At 42.1% G+C, this 23,330-nt stretch overlaps 1 protein-coding gene across 1 annotated transcript in view; it reads left to right on the top strand.

Annotated features, from left to right (window-relative positions):
* Positions 1 to 22,945, top strand: part of LARGE1 (LARGE xylosyl- and glucuronyltransferase 1) — a 307,061-nt gene extending 284,116 nt beyond the window's left edge. The window contains exons 12-15 of the mRNA XM_033162533.1: positions 2,040 to 2,318; positions 11,082 to 11,228; positions 15,477 to 15,672; positions 21,268 to 22,945. Of these exons, the coding sequence (XP_033018424.1) occupies positions 2,040 to 2,318; positions 11,082 to 11,228; positions 15,477 to 15,672; positions 21,268 to 21,465 (820 nt within the window). The 3' untranslated portion in view covers positions 21,466 to 22,945. The remainder of the gene's footprint in view (positions 1 to 2,039; positions 2,319 to 11,081; positions 11,229 to 15,476; positions 15,673 to 21,267) is intronic.
* Positions 22,946 to 23,330: the final 385 nt, after the last annotated feature.

The following is a 23,330-nucleotide window of genomic DNA, read 5'->3' as shown; positions in this document are numbered from 1 at the left end:
AAACATAAAACTCAAGTTAATTTATGTTTTAAATGTTTATACTAAACATGATTTTGTGTTTGACAGCTTGAAATCTGTTTTTGTGCCATGTAAAAAAGAACAATAATGACGTTGTGTTCCGTTGGTTTTTAAATTCACAGTACAAAGGGGATTGAATAGGTCTGTGAAGGCTGCCACTAGTAAATAACTAGAAGTTATAAGTAAACAATTTCATTGGGGGGACAAAATTTGTCTGGGACTGGGGCAAGGACACTTAATATTTTAAAACAAAGATTTAAGGGATAGATGGAGGGTGAAAAATGAGCAGTAAAATCCAGTTGGTTCCCCCCTACTTTGACAAAGGGACTTTAATTGAGGAACACAGATGAAGTGTACAGATAGCAAAAGAAATCATGTCTTCCCATATTAAAAGAACCATAATGCATTAGATTTTTTAAAAAATTCACATTAAGAAGCGGATTTTAGTCCATGTTGACTGTCTCTAGCAACAAACAACTTATATGCAGTCAAAAAACAACACTTCTAAAAAAAAAATTGCTGAAGCACCTGTCAGGACAGCAGCAATTATACATCAATGAATATGTAAATAGTCTATATTGCAGAGCAATTTATGCATCTATTTATGTATAATGTGCGTATGTTAAAAAGAACTGAGGCAAGCATCATCCATAGCAAGAATCTGTGCCGTGATGGGGGGTCAAATGGGCAGGTGGAAAGAAATCCACTTGAAAGTCTAGTCTTGATTTCAACAGATTCTTCCTACATCTCTACCCCAGCACATGCACATGATTTTTTTAAAAAAGAACGGCTTTATCTACGTTAACATCAACAGCTAAGTACTTCAATTCTATGCAGGTGGCACATCATTGTCGTTCCAGTTGCTATTGAACAATGCTGTGTTAAAAAACACAGTTGTTTTAAGGTTATCTGGGATTTTTAAAATTTTGTTTTCACTATATGTTGCCTACAGTTGGAAAGGTAATTCACAATTCTATTAAAAAAAAAATCCTTCCAGTAGCACCTTAGAGACCAACTAAGTTTGTTATTGGTATGAGCTTTCAGATACAATTCTATATTATCATAATTATTACTGCAACTACTTTGCAAACTCCACAGAGAAGCAAGAGCATCAAGGGGTGTTATTTGGAAAGAGCACTCTAACGCTTTTTATCAAATAGGGCAGAAGTTGTTACAATCCCACTCTGACTTTTCAAAGCATTAAAGAGCATCCAAGCCATCCGCATTCAACAGCAAAGTATGGCTGGTCAAATAAAAACTCAACAACACTGTGGACACATCCAACAGTAGTTCACGGAGCTAAACTGCCAGAATGAATGTTGAAACAGAAATTCAATATAAATTCAACTCCTTGTGAATTTACCACTTAATAACAACCAATAAATGCCCTAAGTAAATATTAGTAACCTAAGTAGGGCTCCCTGAAGTACTGCAGCTTCCCACAGCTGAGGAAAACTTTTATATATAAAAAGCAGCATAGCTAAACATTTCTTTCCTTAGCAGAAAATACAACAGCAATGAATGAAGCAATACAATGTAGTGGTAGGCACTTTCTCTTGAGTATACCATTGCCTTCCCCAACCTGGATTGTTGAGGATTACAACTTCTGTCAGCTACTCAGCACAGTACCAGGTTGGGGAAGAGGTAACAAACAATTACCTATTTTATTACTTAAATGGTTTCATTTTTTCCCCCAAAATATTGAAGGTGATTTTTGCCTCTCCAGTGATTCCATTTTCCCTCATCTGCTGCATCTCCCCCTTCCTTGTTCTTTGTGATGGGACAAAATCTTTAAAACTAATGTTTCTTTCATTCTAGAGAAGATGTAAAATGTACCAGCTTTTAGTTGGTCTTTGAAGCTCCCGTTTCGGAGCGGATCTCCAAGTGATCTTTTGACTTCAAAGTATCAACATATGTGGAAATATTTGCATGGAGGTTGCCCAGTACAAAAGTTTAAACAGAAAAGAGGACATCCCGGTGGTAAAAAGTCCCCTGTTCTAACCCTTCCTTTCTCCTCTTAGACTCCAGATGCTTGAAGCTATCTGCAAACACTGGGAAGGACCAATCAGCTTGGCACTCTACCTTTCTGATGCAGAGGCACAGCAGTTTCTGCGCTACGCTCAAGGCTCTGAGGTCCTCATGAGCCGCCACAACGTTGGATACCACATAGTGTACAAGGAGGGCCAATTTTATCCAGTGAACCTCCTACGGAATGTGGCAATGAAACATATCAGCACGCCATACATGTTCCTGTCAGACATTGACTTCTTGCCTATGTATGGACTCTACGAGTACCTCAGGTAAGCACATGAATTGTTCTGACATGCAGGGTCACAGGAGGATGCCATTGGTCCATCTAACTCAGTGATGATGATAGATGTTTATTCGGCATTCGCGCCCATCATACAATACAATCATACAATACAAAACAAGCAGTCAATCAAAAATCAGATAAAATCAAATAAAACGACAACCCAATACAGGCCGCGGGTATAATAACACAACTCACAGGGACCAATATTATCACTTCGATAAAACATAACTAAAAAAGAATTAAGGTTAAAATTTAGGCACCCAAAACTAAAACCAATGTCTAATTCTATTTTTGAAAAACATATCTAATTATCAGTAATTGGCTGACATCCCATTTTGTCTCTTGTGCGAGATGACGGCTGTTAGGAATCTAGCAACCTGTAGAGTTATATAAGGGTCCAGATCTTGGAGAACCCAAGCAAGACGTAGGTCAACTGGCTTATCAGCAATGGACTGAATTATCGGATTTAATATACAGTGGTGCCCCGCTAGACGAAAATAATTCGTTCTGCGAATCTTTTCGTCTAGCGGTTTTTTCGTCTAGCGAAGCGGCAATGCAAACCGCGGTTTTCACTAGACGAAAAAAAAAATCCGTCTTGCAAGGCAGCCCCATAGACAATTTCGTCTTGCGGGGCAGCCTTCCGCTAGACAAATGCCTTCGTCTAGCGAGTTTTTCGTCTAGCGAGGCATTCATCTAGCGGGGCACCACTGTACTGGCACGTATCGATCTGTACATAGGGCAGTTGAACATTACATGCTGTAGAGATTCAGTTGATTTGTTTTCACAGGCACACATAGGAGAAACTTGTCCCTTAGTAAATCTATGACTCATCACGTTCGATGGAAAAACGTTAAACCTAGCTCCAATGAAGGCATAACGATATGTGAAGCAACCGTGAGTGGTGTTAAATAAGATGGAACTCTATAGATAGGGGTAATGCCGATATTTAACGGCGAACAAACTCCCCCACTAGTTAAGAGATTTTGATATAGCTCCACATCATCCAGAATTTGGTTTATACACCTTTTTGCTGCAGTAAGATCCAATTTGAGTAATTCAGCAGGTGAGATCTCTAGATAATATACTCCAAAAGGGAGATTGTGAAAGTCTCTACTATTTTAAACATTAAAATGCTCAAAAGCTATACTAAATGGACAATCACATCCTAAAATGGCATGGAAATGGACCGGGTGCCCCACAGGTCTCTCCCATCTCTGATATCTATTCTTCTAGGATGTCTTTAACAAGAGGGGATGTGAAAAACGTTATGGAAGTTGTTATCTCGCTGACATACTGTTAACCCAGCACTGTACCTTGAAAATGGAGCTGTGATCCAAGCAGGTTAGATAAGTGATTGAAAGATAAGAACTTGTCAAAGCAGAATAATTACCACACTGAACTTTGGAGGTGGGGGGGGGAGTGACTTCAATGTGTAGGGTAGTATAGCAATAAATATGAACAATTTGGGTTTCATGGTCTTCAGACCTCTGCTCAATTTACATGGCTTCTCTTAACGAAGATTCTCCCCACCCTTTACCTTCTTCCAATACATGGAGCAAGGAGGACACCATGTGGTCAGAAAAAGGATCCAATATCCTTGATTTTCATGAGCTGCTTCTTTTAGAGAGGGATGTTGTTGTTTTTACCCAACTTTCACCAAACCTATTTTTACTCCTATCACATCTTGTTTTTCTGCCCATATCCATTTTAATACATGTGATAGATTGTCCTGACAGATACTTTCCATTCCTTATTTGCTGCCTGCAGTTTAGCTGAAAGTTTTATGAACCACTTCACTTTCTCCAGTTTTGGATTCCATGTTCCAGACTACCTTGGCTAAGGACAATGTGTGCATTCTCAAACTCAGCTGAGCAGAATCTACAGTCCTTGCAACAGGCCCTGCTCAGGAACTGTTGCAAATGCTTAGAGCCAGCAATTTCTGCATATATGTGTGCAAGCACACACATGTTTATGTTGGCTCTGAAAAGTGAGAGTTGAGCTGTGCTTTGTGCCTTGGGGAGTCTTAGAAAAGTCTTCCAGTTCAAGGTGTTGAACAGGCAAACCAACTTATTGATTAGAAAATAGATACTGAATATAAAAACAATCTAATTTTAGGAGTCCACGCTCCACTTTCATCCTTTTCTTTAAATGTAGTTATTACCTGTCAATTTGTGACATTGCCCTCTCTTTTGCTCCATTGCTTATGCCCTAACATAGAAGAATTCCCTTCCCCTGATAGATGACATACCACTGGTGAAACAGTTCTGAGGGGGTAATATAATATATATATTTGATGGGTTATTCTTGAACAATTAAGTTACACTTTGTGTCTCCTGCATCCTCTGTCCACTTCAGGTGTGAGGAGGAAATTGGAAGCTCCTGCTTTCATTTTTAACTAACAGTTAAACAGTTTAGCATTGTATACAGTTTGTTAGTTATGTCCACAATTTATATACTGCTGAACTATGATTGCCTCTAAGTGGTTTACAAGGACACAGTACAAAAATATGCAAATCAACATACACAAAATAGCATAACAAATACTGTGTTCAAAATATCATAGTGGATCCTAATACCACAAAATGAAATCCCTATTTGTCCTAGCCTAACCTGACAGAAAAGTAAGGAACAATTCCACTTGAAAATAAACTCTTATTATAATGCAATGATCTTTTACAATCTAGTTTGACTACATGGACTTACAAAGTTGTCTTGTATTAAGACAGATCACTTTTCCATCCAGCCCAACAGGCAGCAGCTCTCTGATGTCTCACGCAGAGACCTTTTCCAGCTTCAGTCTTTTGCACTCTAGATCAGGGATGGAGAACTCTTCACGTGGTCCTCCGTATGCTGTTGCACTCCAGTTCCCATCAGTACCAGCCAGCAATTCCAGTTGTCAGGTATGATGGGACCTGTAGTCCAAAGACAAGTGGAGAGCCTCAGGTTCCCATCCAATGATGCAAATGCTGGAGGCTGAGTCACCACTTCACTGAGTCATTGCATAGTCATTATTATTCCTTATCGCCTCATCATTTAGCTAATGATCTGCAGTCTGGTCAATACTTAGCTCTTTGTTGAAGGGATTGTTACAAGCATGCCTTGGGATTGCAGGGGGTGTTGTTGTTTTGAAAAATCATAAATATGATTTTCCACATGTTCTTTCTTTGTCTTTAGAATGTGGGCGAGAAGTGGGTGCTGGAAAGCAGATATTTATGTGTGAAACCTGAACCAATCTGCTCAGGCATTGTATAGAAATAAATACATAGCCTGCACAAATCTTTCTACTTCAGACACCCCGGCACATAATATAAATATATTAGAAGTACTGAGTCACACTTGAGTCAGCTTACGGAAGCACTGCGTTTAATGCAAGTGCGATCGACCGAAACTGTCCTTAATTGAGCAAACTGGAAAGAAATGTCCACTAAATGAGTTTATATAGATCCTCAGCATGAAGCCTCAAATTCAGATATAATATCTTGAGTCTTAACATAGATCGTTTCCCATTATGAAGCTCATATACTGTTGACATTCCAGTACTGCCTAGTAATGGAACCAGGCAGCTCTTCAGCCCAAGGAATAACAAAGTTCACATACTGCTCACTTCCCATTTCTGGGCGAGATTTATCTTCCTTAGCTTACACCTCTCATTTCGGCACTTTGGACATAGAATCTTAGAATTGTAGAGTTGGAAGGGACCCTGAGGATCATCTAGTCCAACCCAGTGCATTGCAGGAATGTGCAGCGGGATTGAACCTGCAACCTTGGCATTATCAGCACTATGCTCTAACCAACCAAGCTACCCAGTGAGTTGACATATCTGCATTGCAAAAGTAGTTAGTCATTTACAACTTGCAACTGCCATAGCCTTGCCCTAAGAACCCTGAGAATTATAATTGGGTGAGGTGCTGAGGATTCTCTTAGAGATTCCTGTCCCACTCTAGAGCTGAGAAAACTTTTGGCTCAACTTGGGGGTACACAAAACTAAGTCTCTACCCTGTTTTGCTGATTGGAGGGTGGGACTGGGGTTTGTGGATAGCTCATTAATAGCAACCGAGTAACTAATTCTTTCTGAACTTGGGGGGAGTATTTTCTGATAGCTGCAGGAAATCACTTTTTTGTGTGGTAGCCATCATTTCACACAATGTCCTCAGATGATGCAACATCTGAGGACTCTGACACGATCCTATAGTCCTCCTTCCCAAAGCCTAGTTAGCGCTTGCCCAACATTGGGAAGGAGGAGGGAGGTCTCCAGGACCCTGCCAGAGCCTCACCTCTCTGTCCCAAAGCCCAGTGCCTCCCTTACCCAGATTTGGGAAGGCACCATGAGGGTTGGGGTGGGTGTCAAATCTTGGCCTTGCATAGGGACACATATTACCAAGGTCTGCCCCTGATCTGGGGCACTGTGGGCAAAGCAAAATGGCAGGTGTGCTTTTGCCACAGGGTCTCTGTTGTTACTATTACGAGGAGCAGCAGGAAAAAAGAAAGAAAGAAAGAAAGAAAGAAAGAAAGAAAGAAAGAAAGAAAGAAAGAAAGAAAGAAAGAAGCCAATGTCCCACTGCTGCCAGTGGTGCTCACTGACAGATTCACCCACCCCAAGTTTGTTTAGCTCATCTAGATTATCACAATTTGTAGAACTTTAGGAGAGCAGTAGTGGGGACTATATGGGAGAGTGTGCTATTGGGAACTTGGTCATGACAGCAGTTGAAGTGGTTACCAGGAGAGGGACATGACCAACCTTCTCACCATTGGAAACAAAGCTCAGGCCTCCACTGGTGCCAGTGCCACACACTATGTGCATTTTTTAAGCTGTTCTCTACAGCCGTGTGGCTTATAGATGAGACACATTGCTTAGAGTAGCAATCTGAAGATCCAGCATTACTGCAGTTTATCTGGAGCAGGGCCGAAATCAGAGCTGTTGAATAATGCTGTGACCATAATCATCATCCATATGTTTCATGTACCAAGCATATTAAGAGCACCCTAGTCATATACCTGTAGCCAGTTGCCAGCCATTCTAGTGGTACTTTGTCTCCCATTTCTTCTTAACCATTGGTTACATCTTCCTTTTTACAAAGGACAAGAAAGGGGCAGGGCAGGGTCTTTTTATGCTAATGATGCAACAAAGGTCTTAACCCTTTCAAAGTATTCCCACAATTCCAAAAACAACATCGAACACAAGGTGCTATTTCCAAAATACTACTTACGCTGCCTTCAGATGCTTTAGATTAATGCTAAACTGGAGGAGAGCGGGTGCAGTAATAGTACTGCTAGGTAGAAGTACCAACTCTTGTGATATGTGTGCTACAGTTGTTGTTTGGGCCATGCACGCAGACAGATCTTGCAGTGCCCTGATTTGCCACTTGGACCAACATCAGTCATCACACAGTGATCAGCATACAGTTGCAGTGTAGCTTCTGGGTGTCATCTGGATCACCTGGAAAACTGATTGCCTGGAAATGTCCTGCAAAACTTATCAGCACTTGAAGGAATCCAGTTCTGTCTCCTGTTCGCACAATAAAGCTGAGGGAAGCCTACAGTAATAGCAGAGAAAGTCAAGATAATGATCTACAGATTAGGCCAATATGAAAGCATTTTAACTAGTTTAGCCCCACTGCATTTAATGAGATGCAAATGGCTTCAGTGCACCTTCTTCCTGCTTCAGTACATTGTGGGTCTTGCCAAGTTCTGTGCCAAATCTACAGAAGAAGGCACAAGTTAAAGCAGTGGGTGGAATCATTAAGAGTGTCACGAACGCTGAATAACTCTGGCAGCTGGAGGAGGCTGGTTGTAAAAGAACTTTCTATTTAGAAGCAGTTGCCTGGGTCAATTAGAATTGATGGAAAGTAGGGGGAGAAGAAATAGAGGGAAAAGTACCGAAAACTTATAATGGGAAGCTGATAAAATTCAATAACCTTTGCACACTGACAAGGAAATTTGATGCAGACTCTTCAAACAACTTTCAGAAAAGTTTCCCAAGAGTTACCTCATTTTATGGAACATCCACACAGAGAGGCCTGAGGGGAAATCTTTGATTCATAACTATTATGAGATCCCCAAAACTTAAAGTTTATTCAGACAATTTACTTCCCAACCCCACAGCAGATGTGACAGCAAATCCTAGGATGTGGCTCCCTTTCATTTGCAATAATCAGGATCTTGAACTTGGAGCTCTTGAGTTTGCTAATATTTTCCTTGGAGGCTCACAGCAGTATCATAAACATCATTACAGTTAATCCTGTTAAGGGTAGCCGAATTTGACATAAGTGGAGAACAAGATTTTATTAAGGAAATGTTTGTTTAAAAAAAATCGATGCTGCACTGTTTGTTCTGGCAACAGCAGTCAGACCCATGCATATGTTCTGTCAGCCACCTGTGTGAGCAGAATATGTGTCTCTAATATAATATATGTGGTGTACTGGTTAAAGTGTTGGACTAAGATTGGGATGACCTGGTTTCAAATCTCCACTCAGCCATGAAGCTCAGTAGGTGATCTTGGGCCTGTCACACTCCTTTTCTCTTAACTTAACCTAGCTCCAGGGCTGCCCACTCATGAGGCAGAGTGAGGTAGCTAGTTTGGGTGGTGGACACCCATGAGGCAGTTCCCCTGCAGACACCTAGCCACTGCTGGCAGCAGGGAGAGCTCACTGAAATCTTGCAAGATACCGCAACACACACACAAGATCTCATGAGAATTCAGCAAGATCTCGCAACATTTCAGTGAGATCTCACCAGAAGCTGCCACTGCTGCCACCACCATTTCATGGGTGATGCTGCACAACCCAGGTAAGGGAGGTGGCACTGTGACACATTCCCATTTTGCCTCAGGTGGCAAAATGGGACACATCACCCCTGCCTACCTCACAGGGTTGTTGTGAGCATAGAATGGGGAGAGAAAGAACCATATGTATCATCCTGAAGGAATGGTAGAATATAAACATAATGAATAAAATAAAATATCCCAATCTGCAGGAGACATTTGAATGGCCATTCAGTAAGAAATAACTGAAGTTGTTGAGCATGTGTTTTATAACAAGAAGCATTTTTTATTTATACCCCACCCATCTTCCAACATAATAAAAACACAGCAAAACGTCAAACATTTAATACTTCTTGATAAATCGGGTTCTACCATGAGTAAGAGCACGTGTTGCGATCGGGACCTGGCAAGACACATTCCCTTCCTGTGGGGGTGGGGTCGGTAGCCGGCCTTAGTAGCTAATGGGCAGTCAGGAGTTGCTGGGCAAAAGTTAATGTTGCAACTTGTGATGGACAGCTTAGCGTCCTATTTAAGCCTCAGCACGTAGGGCGTTCCTTCTCTTGGCTTCGGCTGCTGATCACCCATCCCGCCCCCCCTTTTTTCTTAGGCCTCTGCGTTGACTTTGCTCTGCCTGTCATGGGGTCGTCTGCTTTGCAGGGGCCCAGTAGGAATTTGTCCATCTGGCCGATTGGCTGTGCCTTTTGGTTTTGCCTACTGCAGTAGCAACTTGTCACAACTTGTTAGGTTGGCGGTTAGGCATTGGTTCCTGTGTGGATTGCTGGATTGGGCGCTGCCCATCCAGAATCAGGTTGATGCTGGGAATTCCGTTAAAGGAATCCGGCGACTCTTATGCTTTGTCCGATGCCCCCGGTAGGGGTTAGGGCCATAAGCCGAGTCCCCGGGACCATTGAGGAAGAGGGACATGTTGCTTCCCCCCGATCCTTAACTCTCCTCAGTCGCATTCTCCCAATCGCTGGTTCTAGGCCAGCCTCTGTCCCGGTGTGACAGTAGTCTGAACCAATGCCTACGCAACCACTCACCGAATTTGTATTTAAATAAAGTTGTGGCCCTAAATTATTTGCCAAAAACCCAAACCAAAAATCTGTCTCCTGTGTCAAGTCAATGGGGGGTGGATTGAGGTCCTCGATACGCAAAGAGCTGCCTTCAGATGTCTTTGGAAAGTTGTGTAGTTGTCTATCTGGGATGACCTTCCAGACATTGTTGGACTACAGCTTCCATCATTCCTGACCATTAGCCATGATGGCTGGGGCTGATGGAAGAGTCCAACAACATCTGGAGAGTCACAGGTTTAAAAATATCCAGATATGGGGTTTGAGCTTAGACTCAAAGCAGTGGAAAATCATCTCACAGTATATGACCTCAGGCATGAAATAACAGCTCAATGAGCTCCAGTTTAATTAATGTACAAAATAAAGTTTGATCGGTAACCCCCCCCCCGACTGGGAGAGAAAACTGTACAAAGTAATTCTTGCAGAAATAACTCAGGAATTGTTAGAGGGTAGAAATGTTGAACACTAATGCTTGTTTGTTTCTAATGTGACTTCTGTGGACCTCAGCAACTGACAAATTGTGTACTTTTAAAAATCCCAATGGCAAAATTAATAATCTTCCTAACATTTCCTCTTTGAGCAGTGATTTTGGTAGTGCATATGAGCTGTGTGGCACAGCAGAAGCTGTGCATCTCTTCACAGGTGAAATATGGAAACCAAGCTTTGGCCATAACAGGGAAGCCTGGAGAGTTGGAAGCACATGCCTCCGGTGATGACTGGTTTCCGCCACTTATCCACAAAAGCTCCAAATGCAAATGAGAACTTGCAATTTCAACAATGGGTGACTATAACAAATGCAATGTACTCACTGGGTGCTAATACCTCTCAACTGTATTTGTTCAGGTAAGTCTTTAAAAAGCTAATTAAAAATTCTGCTAATTGGTTTTGGTTTTTTTCTTTTTTCATTTTTCTCCTCCAGGAAATCTGTTGTCCAACTGGACTTAGCCAATACAAAAAAGGCTCTCATTGTACCTGCTTTTGAGACCCTCCGCTATCGCCTCTCTTTTCCCAAGTCAAAAGCAGAGCTGTTGTCTATGTTGGACATGGGGACCCTCTTCACATTCAGGTACTGCATGCATCTTTTTAAAAACAACACCCACCCACTCACCCGCAGTCAGGGAATACTAAGGCTTTGTTAAAAACATATAAAAGTTTGTGAAAACTCACTCCCATGCTTTATTGCAGGGGTAGGGGGCCTGTGACCCTCCCTAGTTGGACTACAAGGCCTATCCTTTATTATCATTGGCTATGCTGGCTGGAGGCTGTGGCTTCCCCACCCCTTTTTATTGCTTCATCTCAACCAGCAAAACTCCTCCCTTTTTCTGCAATGTAGGAGGTTCTCCAGATGAGGGTGTCAATAACAACTGCACAATGACCCCTGGGAATGCCTTTGTATTTTTCTTGTTCAAACTTGGTAAGACTGTGAAGATCACTCAGCCTTAGTGATTTCAGTGGAGTATATACAGAATGAGATGTACACAAGCATGAAAGGTCCAAGCCATATGGAGCTGCATAAATTGTACTGAATATGGAGCTTTTGCCAGCACTGTTCTTTGCCAGTTAGGTTGATACAAAATCTCATACCTCCATCATTTAAAAATGAATGAGGGGGTTTGCCTGGTTTGCATTACAGGGACCAGGCAATGGGATGAGTTAGTCTCTCCCAGCTATGCCCGCCTGGGAATTTAGGACAACAGCAGCAGAGGCTGGAGTGTCAGGGAGGGGAGATTGCTGCCATCCTTAGGAATTCTGTATCCGTCTCCAGGCCTCTGAGCCAGGTGGGTACTGATTTGGAGTATGTGCATCTTATGTTTGTCACTTGGGGCAAATGGGGGGGGGTGTGCTATCACCAATTTGTGTACCACCCACCCCACTATCCTGAAGCCTCCCATCCAGAGTTTTTGTAGATGGCCTTGGCTTTGGTGTTGAGGACTCCCAAGTTGATCGCTCAGGGAGACTTCAACATCTGCTTGGGACTGCTCAGGACTCAGGGCTTTAAATTCTTTAAAACATAGATTCTTTAAATAGTTCCTCGTGGCAAAGGCACAATAATTAAGTGTCCTCTTTTGATGGTTCATGTTGAGTCTTACATAAAAGACCTAGAACATTATTGACCCCTTATGAGTAGGGTGTGTGTCTTCCAACCCATTTTTTATGATGGGGACTTTTCAAGCCTTGCTGACATACACAAGGGCTTCTTGGTCTTAGTGTTCAGTGGAGTTCTCCCATTCCACATAGCTTTGTCTTCAGACACTTAACAAGTCCAAACTGAATAGTTGATGAATGTGAGGAGGAAGATTGTGTGTTGATACAAAAGAACATAGCACGTGCCAAAAATACTATTGCCTCTTCTGTTTCCTAAATTGTGTTAACAATTAAAAAGATTTCTTTTTGTAATTAGGAAAATAACTGAATCTTTCCTAGTTAAAAAAAAATCTACTGGGAAATAAAACCTCCAAGTGTTGACCTCACTTTTATGATCCCTCATCAATCAAATTTTCCACTTGCATAGCATTTATTTTCCCATTAGAGACTTGCCTCTTTTTTCTAATTAACAACGGAGAACAAAGGTGGGCTGGGCTTCTGTGCTATTATCATCATTGCACAGTTAGTTCTCCCACTTTTATTGGCCTGTCTAATTCTTCCAAGTCCTATTCACCCACACCCACCCTGCCCGAAAAGCAGCTGACAATTTCCACCTCTATTTTCAGGGTGGCTTAATAAGTCATTAGTAACCATTGAGGCCAAGTTGATGAGGGAGGGCTTCCGTGACAATGATTGCTGATCATGCCTGCAGCATCCCAAAACCCTCTCACCAAGTGCTAGATTGCAATCTTTCCCTCAGTGAAATTGCTTTTGTCACCTCTTTCCCAAATTCATGACCTTTCCTGCCTTTGGGCAGCACAGAATTGTAAAGTACTCCTCCCTTGTAAATTCCCACCCCCACCCCACCCTCTCAGTCCACTTCTCAGCAAATTCTGTGGTTGCCTAGCTATTCTAAGAATTTCATAATTGGAGATTAATGTATGACTCCATTCTGCCTTTTGTACCAAGCCATTCATATTAAAAGTGACCAACTCCCTTGCGGCAAGAAGAGTCAAGCTATTAAGCTTTGGGCTGCTAAAGGGGACATCCAGGTGGTTAGGCTCTTCAGCACAATGAAAGTCCAGCCAAGTGAGTTGTTGCTGCTCCTAGGCCCACATACTAAGTTGCTACCAAACTACATGCATCACCTTCATGCTGGGGTGGCCCATTCTCCCTTTTCCATGGTTACAAGAGCATCAGTGCTATTTATGCTGTTGAAGGAGGGGTTGTAACTGTGCTACCTGGGGCTAAGACACCTGGAGAGGCACTGTAGAGTGTTTCCTTATTATTCAGCACACTCCCTCATCCCAGGGAGCTTACGTACTAAGCAGAGTCTTTTGTTCTGATTCTCATGTATAGCAACAATGGCCTGTCCATGAACTCAGCTATACAGCTGCTAATAAAACGTTTTAAGTGTGTTCTAAAGTGCATTATACAAATGTGACACTAGATGGCAATTGCAAGCTATGGCAAATTCAATATATTTTAAAAAAACTTTTTTAAAAAACATTTTCACGTTTTATTATATGTGTGTAGATTCTACCCATGTCTGTTAGGCTTACATGAGCAGGAGTACGTCAAGAGGCCCTGGTTGATGCCCACTTTCTTTGCATAGCTGCAACCACTGGATTATTCAGTTCACAGTGGTTTATTAGGGACAGGGTGCGACATCATACTCTGTTTCCACACTGAATACAATCTGGCCAGTTACTTGTTGGGGCACTGGTGAGGTGTAACTTGTTAGCCCCTCAAGCTTCTCCCTACTTTGGCTCAGCTGGACTCTGCCCCTTCCCTTCCTCCTCAGTTATAAGGTACTTTGAAGGCCCACTGTCAACAGCTGTGTCTCTCCCCAACTGTTCCTTATCTGCTTTATAAAGTCACACTGCACAGGGGAGAATTGGATGTCTTGTCCGACATGCAGGCTTGCTTCCTAGCCTTCTCCACCTGTAAGCTCTGTTGACTAGGGCCATGATCCTGCATCCTTTCAGGGAGGAAAAACAGAGGGCAGTGGGTCAGTCCCTGCTGGTCCTCCAGGATGTCCAAAGGTTTATGTGTGACCACTCCATATGGATGAAAATTGTAGTCCCAGAAAACAAAAGAAAGTGATTTTTCCTGTCACACACACTTTTCCCCCAGAAAAAAGCATCTCCATGAACGATCTCCATGAAAAGGCAAGGACAATGATTTTTAGTGCACAGATTCTGGATATCTTCTGGGAAGTGTCTAGATGGTTTGGGAACTATACAGCTAGGAGTTTGCTTTGTTATAATTTGTTGTTGCTGTTTCTTCAGTTCCTAGCAAAACATGGCTATAGCAGAACCTGCTGCTACAAAGATGCAACTCATCTGTGCTTATTCACTAGCTAGTTGTGTGGAACATGCAAAATATCCCAGGGATTCCTAGGTTAAGCCAAATCTCCATGTCAAGCCCAACATTTTCAGAGAGTTTGTGAACTGAGATGTCTGACAGGAACATGTCAAGTTGACTTGACTGCACTGGTTCTTATGATAAACATTTGAGCGCACTGTAATACATGCTGCCTGTGATGTAATTATTTCTTGGTTTAATCAATAATCATGTGGCGAGGGCCCATGTCAGTGATTTCAGGAAAGGCACAAGTGCAAGAGAAAATTATTGATCGTTGTCTTAATGGGGTGAGCTCAAGCTGTGCTTGAATAGGCCTGGCTGTGACGTGAATAAGATTAAGAAAATATAAAAGGATGCCTTCCTGTAAATTGAATTGATTGTCTTAGATGGAATTGTGTAGATGGCACATAGCAACAAAACGAAAACTGTGATGGCACTGAAAGTATTTATCAAGGCTTTGTTTAATGTGTTTATCGATCTGAATTTCTGTCATGATATCAAAGAAGTGCCACTTCAGAATTCTGCATGCCTTAGAAACAAACTGCAGAATTAAAAACAAGCCTTTATCATCACTAGGAACAATATGTTATCTCATTTTCAGTTGCTTTATCTCAAAGCCAACATCTCATAGTTATGTTCCAGGACTGGAATTACTTTAAAATACAGAAGCAAAGTGTCATAGTTCAAGAATGCTCCCCTAGTCAGTCATGGTTTGCCTTTTGCTCATTAGAACCATGTGCTTGATGCTATAGCCCTATTGTCCATCTTTTCAGCTATTCCATGAGCAGTCGATGTAAGGTCGTTTCCAGCGTTTGCCCCATTTCAGTGAATTGTCTGACCAATGATTTTACATCTATTCAAGGTATCATGTCTGGACAAAAGGTCATGCACCAACCAATTTTGCCAAGTGGCGAACAGCCACCACACCTTATCGTGTTGAATGGGAAGCAGATTTTGAGCCATATGTCGTGGTAAGGCAGGACTGTCCAGAGTATGACCGAAGATTTGTCGGATTTGGCTGGAACAAAGTTGCCCACATCATGGAATTGGATGCACAGGTGAGGAGGAGATCTTTGTTCCAATATGGCATGTATGTGAAGACAGTTTAAAAGAGGCCTGCTCCTCCCCACGTTGTATCATAGTACAATCTATTGATCAAGGGTGGGGAATCTGTGGCCCTCCAGGTGTTGTTGAATTCCAACTCTCATTGACTCCATCCAGCATTGCTAATGCTCATGGATGTTGGGAGTTGCAGTCCAGCAATATTTGTGGGGCCACAAGTTTCCCACTGCTGTTATTGAAGGGACATTCTTGCTTAGGATTCACTGGAAATAAAAGATGTGAGCTTTACATAAGCTGTCACAGCTAAAAGGTAGCTAATCATCATTGTTGACAGGAGACACATTACAATCTCTCCTTATCACTTATTCCTGTTGGATGCTAGTCCTAATGCAACTGTGCTCAGAGATGTTGTGTGAAGATACACTGCGTCAGTTGCTTTAAGACTACCTATCAGATAGCTTCTGAACTTTTCGTTTACTGCAAGTCTGAATTTGTTCTCCTTGTTCTTTTCTGGCATTAGGATGTGTGAGGAGCTCTTCTGTTAGGGGAAAACATTCAGACCCCATATTAAGGTAGCCAGAAGTTATGCTGTCCAGCAACAAATACAGTGAAACCTCGTGTTACGTACCATCCTCCTTGCTAATGCTTTGGGTTACGGGCTCCGCTAATCTGGAAGTAGCTGTTCCCGGTTGCGAACTTTGCCCCGGGATGCAAGTGGAAGTCGCATACTGGTGGCGCAGCAGCATCGGGAGGCCCCATTAGCAAAAGTGCACCTCATGTTAAGAACGGTTTTGGCTTAGAACGGACCTCCGGGATGAATTAAGTTCGTAACCAGAGGTACCACTGTACATCGTGTCCATCTATTGACCATGTGGCATAGCTCTTTGCCATTAAAAATAATGCTGCACTAAATTTTCATCTTAATTCTGTTTACTGTGTAAAAGTTGTTGTTTGGGGCAAGGAATTAACCTCCCACCAAAATTAAAAAAAGAAAAGAAAGGCACCCTCCACACACACAAAAATTGTTTTTTGTGCCAAACAATGCATGATGCAGACGGTCACTCCCCACCTCCCACTTTGCCCAAAAAAGGAGGGGGGGGTTAAACCATAAATGTTCCAAGTCACCCTCATTTAAATTTGCACCTAGCATTTTAAAGCTGGAGGTCAGATCCACAAGCAACATCCATGTTTCTCTCATGGCAAAGCAGTTTGCCAAGACAGGTCAGGGGATACTGATAGTTTTCTAGATTCCTTCTCTTTTTACTGCTATTTGCTTTTTACTGCTTAAGCTCCCGAAGCCAGTGAAGAGGGAGAATGGGAAATCCCACACGGGAATTTCTCAAGTTGCAATGTAAAGAATGGTGGGGTCCGAAAAGCCAACCTGGTTCTCCACCAAACACTGCAAGGTGACAAATGTTTACTTTTGCTAATGCTGCCCTTGGTTATCAGGTCCTGAAATCAGTCTGGCCCCAGGCCTGGTTTTATGATTTATTTTACTTCCCTTCCCACTTGCTATTCCTCAGCAGTTTCAGACCTCTCCCTGCCTAGGTGATTGTTATCAGAGAAGGTCAATTTTGATCTTGCCTGTAAATATGTCATCTTGTTCCATAATCCGTCAATCTATAAGGCCCTGTGCTTTGCTAACTGATCTGTTATTAAATACAGGAGAACTTCCTTTACCTAAGCATCCTTCTTGTCAAAATTCACCCTCCTAATGTTGACATGTAACAGCCTTGTTCAAGGAGTGTTTGGCTTGGAAGGCAATTTGGTCATTTTGTCAGCGAGGGCACATCTTCTGTTTAATAACAGCATATTTGAAAGTTTGTTTCTGGAGTTACATGGCAACCTTGGAGCTCCCACTCTACATTCTATGCCCATACCTGGGAAAAGTAGCAGGAGCACAGAAAGATGTATTCTACTAAGTGAGGCCCCACTGGTCCATCTAGTTTCATACTGTCTATACGAGTTGACCGTGGATCTCAGGGATTCTGATATTAACGATGTGGGAATTTTGCATGTACCTTTTTTGCTCTACCACTGAACTATGGTTCAGGAAGCTTTTTGGAGAAAACTACTGCTCTAGGACAACAGAGGAATTGAAAACCTTCCACATGGCATTAACCATCTCCTTTTTGCAGCTACCTGGATTTGCCAAACTCAGTCCACTCACTTTTTATAGACAACTCTGACAGTGTTGTTCTCAGCCTACTTACTCCGTTCCTGATTTTCTCTGTTGTATTGCTTTCCTCCAGACCTGCTTTATGCAATTTCCCCACCACTGCATATTCAGCCTGTTCAGTGTAGCCTAGCATCACATTACTGGATATTTTTTTCAAGACTACTGTGCCTTTAATTAGAAACTTCCTCTTTGTGGCTTCTGTCTATAATTGTTTCCAGTTCAGTGTGGTGTGTTATTATTGATGAAATCCCTTTTCATTGTCCTTTAATTAGTGAATTCTAGTTCCTGCTGAGACAGTGAATTACTGATTTGCCCTCATTGTCACCTTTCTTGTTATGATGATGAAAGGATGCTATTTTGCTTTTTAAAAAAGGAAAGAAGAGTGAGATAAAACCTACACTTAAAGTCCACCATTGAAGTTCAAGAACTAATTAAAGGTCATGTTACGGACAATTCATCACTAATGCCATGTCTCTTGAACAGAAAGGAATTAGATTAGGAATAGGGAACCTGTGGTCCTCCAGATGTTGCCGGACTCTTAACTCCATTATTCCCTGCCAGTATTGCCAATGGTCAGGGATATTGGGAGCTGTAGTCCAACAATATCTGGAGAACCACAAGCTCCCCATCCCTGAATTAGAGGCAGAAGTTGCAAGAAGGAAGCTTCTAAGTGAAGTTGCAGGGAACTTTTGCTGATTGGGATATGCATTACAAAAAGGCCTTGGTCATGGAAATGGACGGTGACAGGTAATATAACATTGTATTAAATGCTTTGAAGATGCACTTATAATTTTTCTTCCGGTGGATTGCAGGAAAGCAACACTTCAGCAGCTCTAAAAGACTCTTGTGTAGAAGTATCCATAGTCTAAATCAGCCAGGAACAGGCAGATTCTTTGCCTTTGAATAGGCTCCAAAATTCTCAATGGGTTTAAGCTTGAGTTTCCTAAAATATAAGGTGTTTTTTTTAATCATGGAAGAGCTTTCTTCTTGCCATAAGATATATAAGCAATGGAGAGAAATAACTGCTCCTAGAGAGGATGGGGTTGATGAGGTGTAACAGCAACACTGCTGAATAAAGAGGATGGATGAAAGGGCAGCCGAGGAGGATGTTGATGACGGTTAAAGCCCATAGCCCTCATGCAGGAGGAGACATTCATCTTCATAAAGGCTGCAAAATTCTCCAGCAGAGCTGGGAATAAGTAGATCTGACTGTAAACTAACATATATGTGTATAATAAATTTGTCATTAAAAGAAAACGAACATTGATTAAGCATATGGATTCACCTTTGACATGTGCAGTGTATCTAGACCAAATACTACAAAGAAAGACTTTACTGCTCATTTTTAACACCAGAACTATTAGTGCAGGGTGGGGAAGCTGTGGCCCTCTAGAAATTGCTGGACTACAACTCCCATCATCCCTGGCCATTGGCCATACTGGCTGGGATTGATGGTAGTTGAAGTCCAACTACAGCTGGAAGGATACACGCTCCCTCTCTTCAGTCTACTGTGATGTATCAGTAATGTTTGGGTGCACATTTTAAGGAAGGATTTGCACGTCATTTTGTGGTGATCAACATTAATTCTGGGGTTGCAGGAGCAGAACCAGTGTGATGGGGAAAGGGGTTATGATTTTTTCTGAATTTCTGTGATAAGTGAGGATGAACCCCTCCCCTAAGAATTCTATAATGTTATGCTAGTACTGTTTCACTAGGAGGCTGGCGCATTTGATGTAGACACAGATTTCAGACCCTTCAATAAATGCAGAGCAATTAATTTGGAGGTTCAGTTCTCTGTGGAGAGGAGGCTTTTGTGAGCAGCTCAGGTGGCCCTGGGTTGCAAAGCTGTAATTCTTTGAAATAGCAGCCATGAGTGACTTGAGCAGCATTTCAGCTGTCATTCTTTAGTGATGGTAAAATACCGAGATTTAATGCCCCATGTCTTTGGATGCAGCTCAGAAATGTGCTGCCTCCTATTCAGTACCAAAAACAGAGAAGAAATGGGCAGAACTTATAGTTTTATTCTGGCATTCTCTAAGATTCCAAAACTGGAATTCCCACATATGCTTTCGTTTGCAGTTTTATGCAGTCATAATGCTAGCTTTTTGAAAACTGTAGTTTGCAAATCAGGTACCAGGCTTGTGAAAGTGCATTTCCTCCTTCCTCTCTTTCAACCCTTCCTTTGTCAGGCTTCACTTTAGTTTTACATCAGCATACATAGTGTAACTACACATCCTCATCTGCATGTGTGCACTTGTATCCAATCCACATGGTTTTTGAGGTTATTATCTGAGAGTCATGGTGTGGATTGGGGCAAATTATACTTATCCAAAAGGGGTTTAGCAACCAGACAACAGCTACGCGGGGGAAATATGCAAGTATATTATAAAAATATTAATTAATTCCAAAAATAACATCTAGTATTGGACCAGCAGTTATTTAGTTAAATCTGAGGGGCAGATATTTTTTAATAATAATAATAATAATAAGCATAGTAAAAACATAATAAAAAGCATACTGACAGGACAGCCTAATATGAGTAGCAGAATTTCATGTAGCTGTTCTACGAACTTGTTTTTATTACAGAATGTGTGCAGCCCAGTATATCATAACTAGTTTATAGAGTCTTGATTAAGATGGGAATCCTGATCAGTCAATCCGCATGGTTAAATTGGGAGCAGATCTAATGCTAAACCAGGGGTAGTCAACCTTTTTATACCTACCGCACACGAATGCATCTTTCTTGATGGTAAAACTTCCTTACTGCCCACCAGTGCTCGATGGAAGGAGGATTCAGCTTGTGCTGTAGAACCCCCTACCGCCCACCTAGAATCCTGAAATGCCCACTAGTGGGAGGTAGGGACCAGGCTGACAACCCCTGTGCTAAACTAAAGTAAAACCAGCATTGCATCTGTGTCAGCTCCACTCTATAATTATTGCATAACAATGTAATAAAACAGCCTGCTGAATCGGAAGGTTTCTGTTGTCACAGTGGCCGACCGGATGCCTATAGGAAGCCCACAAGCAGGAACTGAGTGCAACTGCACTCTCTCCCCTCCTGGTATCCATACTGCCTCCAACAGTAGAGGAAGAGCCTAGCCATCATTGTTTATTAGCCATGGATAGCCTTCTCCTCTATGAATCTAATTTTCTTTTAAAGCCATCCAACTTGGTGACCACCACTGTGCCTTGTGGGAGCGGATTCCATAATTTAATCATATGCTGTATGAAGAAGTGCTTCGTTTTGTCTGTCCTGAATCTTCCAACGTTCAGGTTCAGGGCAGCTGCGCTACTGAAGACCCTGGGGTGTGTGTGTGTGTGTTTGTGTGTCAGGATAGGGAGGGAGGAAAGAAGAGGGTTATTTCAGAGACCTTGGCAATGATGCTCACTCTTAATGTGTCTGTGTTCTCAGGAGTATGAATTCACGGTGCTGCCCAACGCCTACATGATCCACATGCCGCATGCTCCCAGCTTTGACATCACCAAATTCCGCTCAAACAAGCAATACCGTATCTGTCTCAAGACCCTCAAGGAAGAGTTCCAGCAGGATATGTCACGTCGCTATGGCTTTGCAGCGCTGAAATATCTCACGGCAGAGAACAACAGCTAGCACCACTGGGACTGCTGTGGAAAACAGAGACTGAAAGGAGGAGCCATTGAATGTGTGCGGCCCAGTCCTTTAGCCTGGAACTGAGAGACACCTTTGTTTTGGGGATTATTATTATTTTTTAAAGAAAAACGCATCAAGCAGTTCTAACCGTAGAGATTTGGAACAAGATCTCTCCAGACTGTGCTCATGAGCTGCCACCCACCCGCCTCTCTAAGGCCTTTAGTTTCCTTGCCCAGCAGGTGTGGGTAAATGTGCAGAGAGCAGCAGTGCCTGCATCTATGAGCAGCACTCAGGGTGGCAGGAACAGTGGGGAGTGGGCATTTGTTCTTAAAATCGCACAGCAAAACAAAAACGATCTTCTTTGAAATATAGGCTTTCATGTTGCTATTTAATAATTCCACATTTTTTTAAAAATATGTAAAGTAAGATCTTCAGGTCACTGTCCGGTGAATTAAAACAAAACGAAAAAGTCCCTTCTAGAAACTGAATTTGCATCTGTAAAACAGCTGTTGTCTACCCACAGAAGAATGCTATAGAGCAGGATGAACCAAATTCTGCCCGTCAGATGAAGGGGAGCTATATCTAACATAACAGGATTTGTGGTTTATTATATATTGAATATACGCAGTATTACTGTGTAAGCATTTCTGTGGCATCACACAGACATTTTTCTCTAATGCTGCAACGATGGACTCTCCTCCAGCTCCTCACTGCTGCCACCTGCTCTGGCCATGTACCTTCCTTTAAATCCAAATTGCACCCTTTTGCACTCCATGTTCATCTCCAGCTCCGGCCATTCATGCCGGAAGGTCTGTGCTTTTACTGCACTGTTTAAGCTCTGCTTCCACTTGAGAGCTTTTTCATGCACCTTTCATGAAACAAGTGGCCAAAGTGGATTTCTGACTACCCTTGGTGGGGTGGGGTTATTTTTAAAAAAGAAGAAGTTTAAGTATTTGTGTTGGCACACATACAGGTCATTTTTTTATTATTATTAGGGAAAATCACAGACCATTGGCTCTTCCACAGCACACCTGCTTGCAAAAAAGACTCTATACCTTTGGCTATAAGTGGACGTTGTCACGGAACAAGCAAGATTAGCTTCAGTAGCCATGGGGTGCTACAGACTCTTGAGAGATTACTTCAGTAAAGGAGTTTATTAGGAGCTAAAAGGAAATAACTCCCCATTTGAGGTAGGGAGAAGGCGATCTTGACGGCTTTCGTTTGGATGGAAACTGATTCAATTCACAGCCACTATTACATGCGAACAAGCAACACATAGAAACACACACAAAACCAGACACTGGACATTTTGTTATTATTATTTTCGTTATTTCTTTGGAATTGATGTTGTGTTTACATGAATGGAGGAGATGAGGATTAATGCACTACCCTTACTTGGGGCTACTTGTATTTGGTTGCAATGTTATTGAGAGAGCAGAATTTGAATAAATGAGAAACATGTCTTTCTTCCTTCCCCTGACAATGCAAAAGGTCTTGCTACCACTCGCCCACCCTATACAAGTCACTGTGTTTTGGTGGTTTGCTTTATGGGCTAGTCGTTTGGCTGCTGCCAGGTATGCCCTCCTGGCTTCTTCATTGCCCTATGTGAGTTCTCCCATCTGTTGTTTTAAGTTACTTGAGTGTGTGGTGGTTTTCTATGTCCCATGCTTCAGAGGCTAATGAGTGACAGCTACATTTTAAAAAAGCAAAACTGCAGCTCCAGATCAAGAAGCTGAAAGAGTTCCCTGTTTGCAAGAGACAAATACAGTTGTGTCCTATTCCTGTTTTCTTCTGATGTAACATGTATATTTGGGACTTCTCCCCTCCAGCAAAATCCATGAGACACAGGAGCTATCTGGAGTTCA

This window comes from Lacerta agilis, chromosome 10 (genome assembly GCF_009819535.1).
Source record: "Lacerta agilis isolate rLacAgi1 chromosome 10, rLacAgi1.pri, whole genome shotgun sequence".
In the NCBI taxonomy this organism is placed as follows: Eukaryota; Metazoa; Chordata; class Lepidosauria; order Squamata; family Lacertidae; genus Lacerta; species Lacerta agilis.
This window is presented reverse-complemented; position numbering and strand designations above follow the sequence as displayed.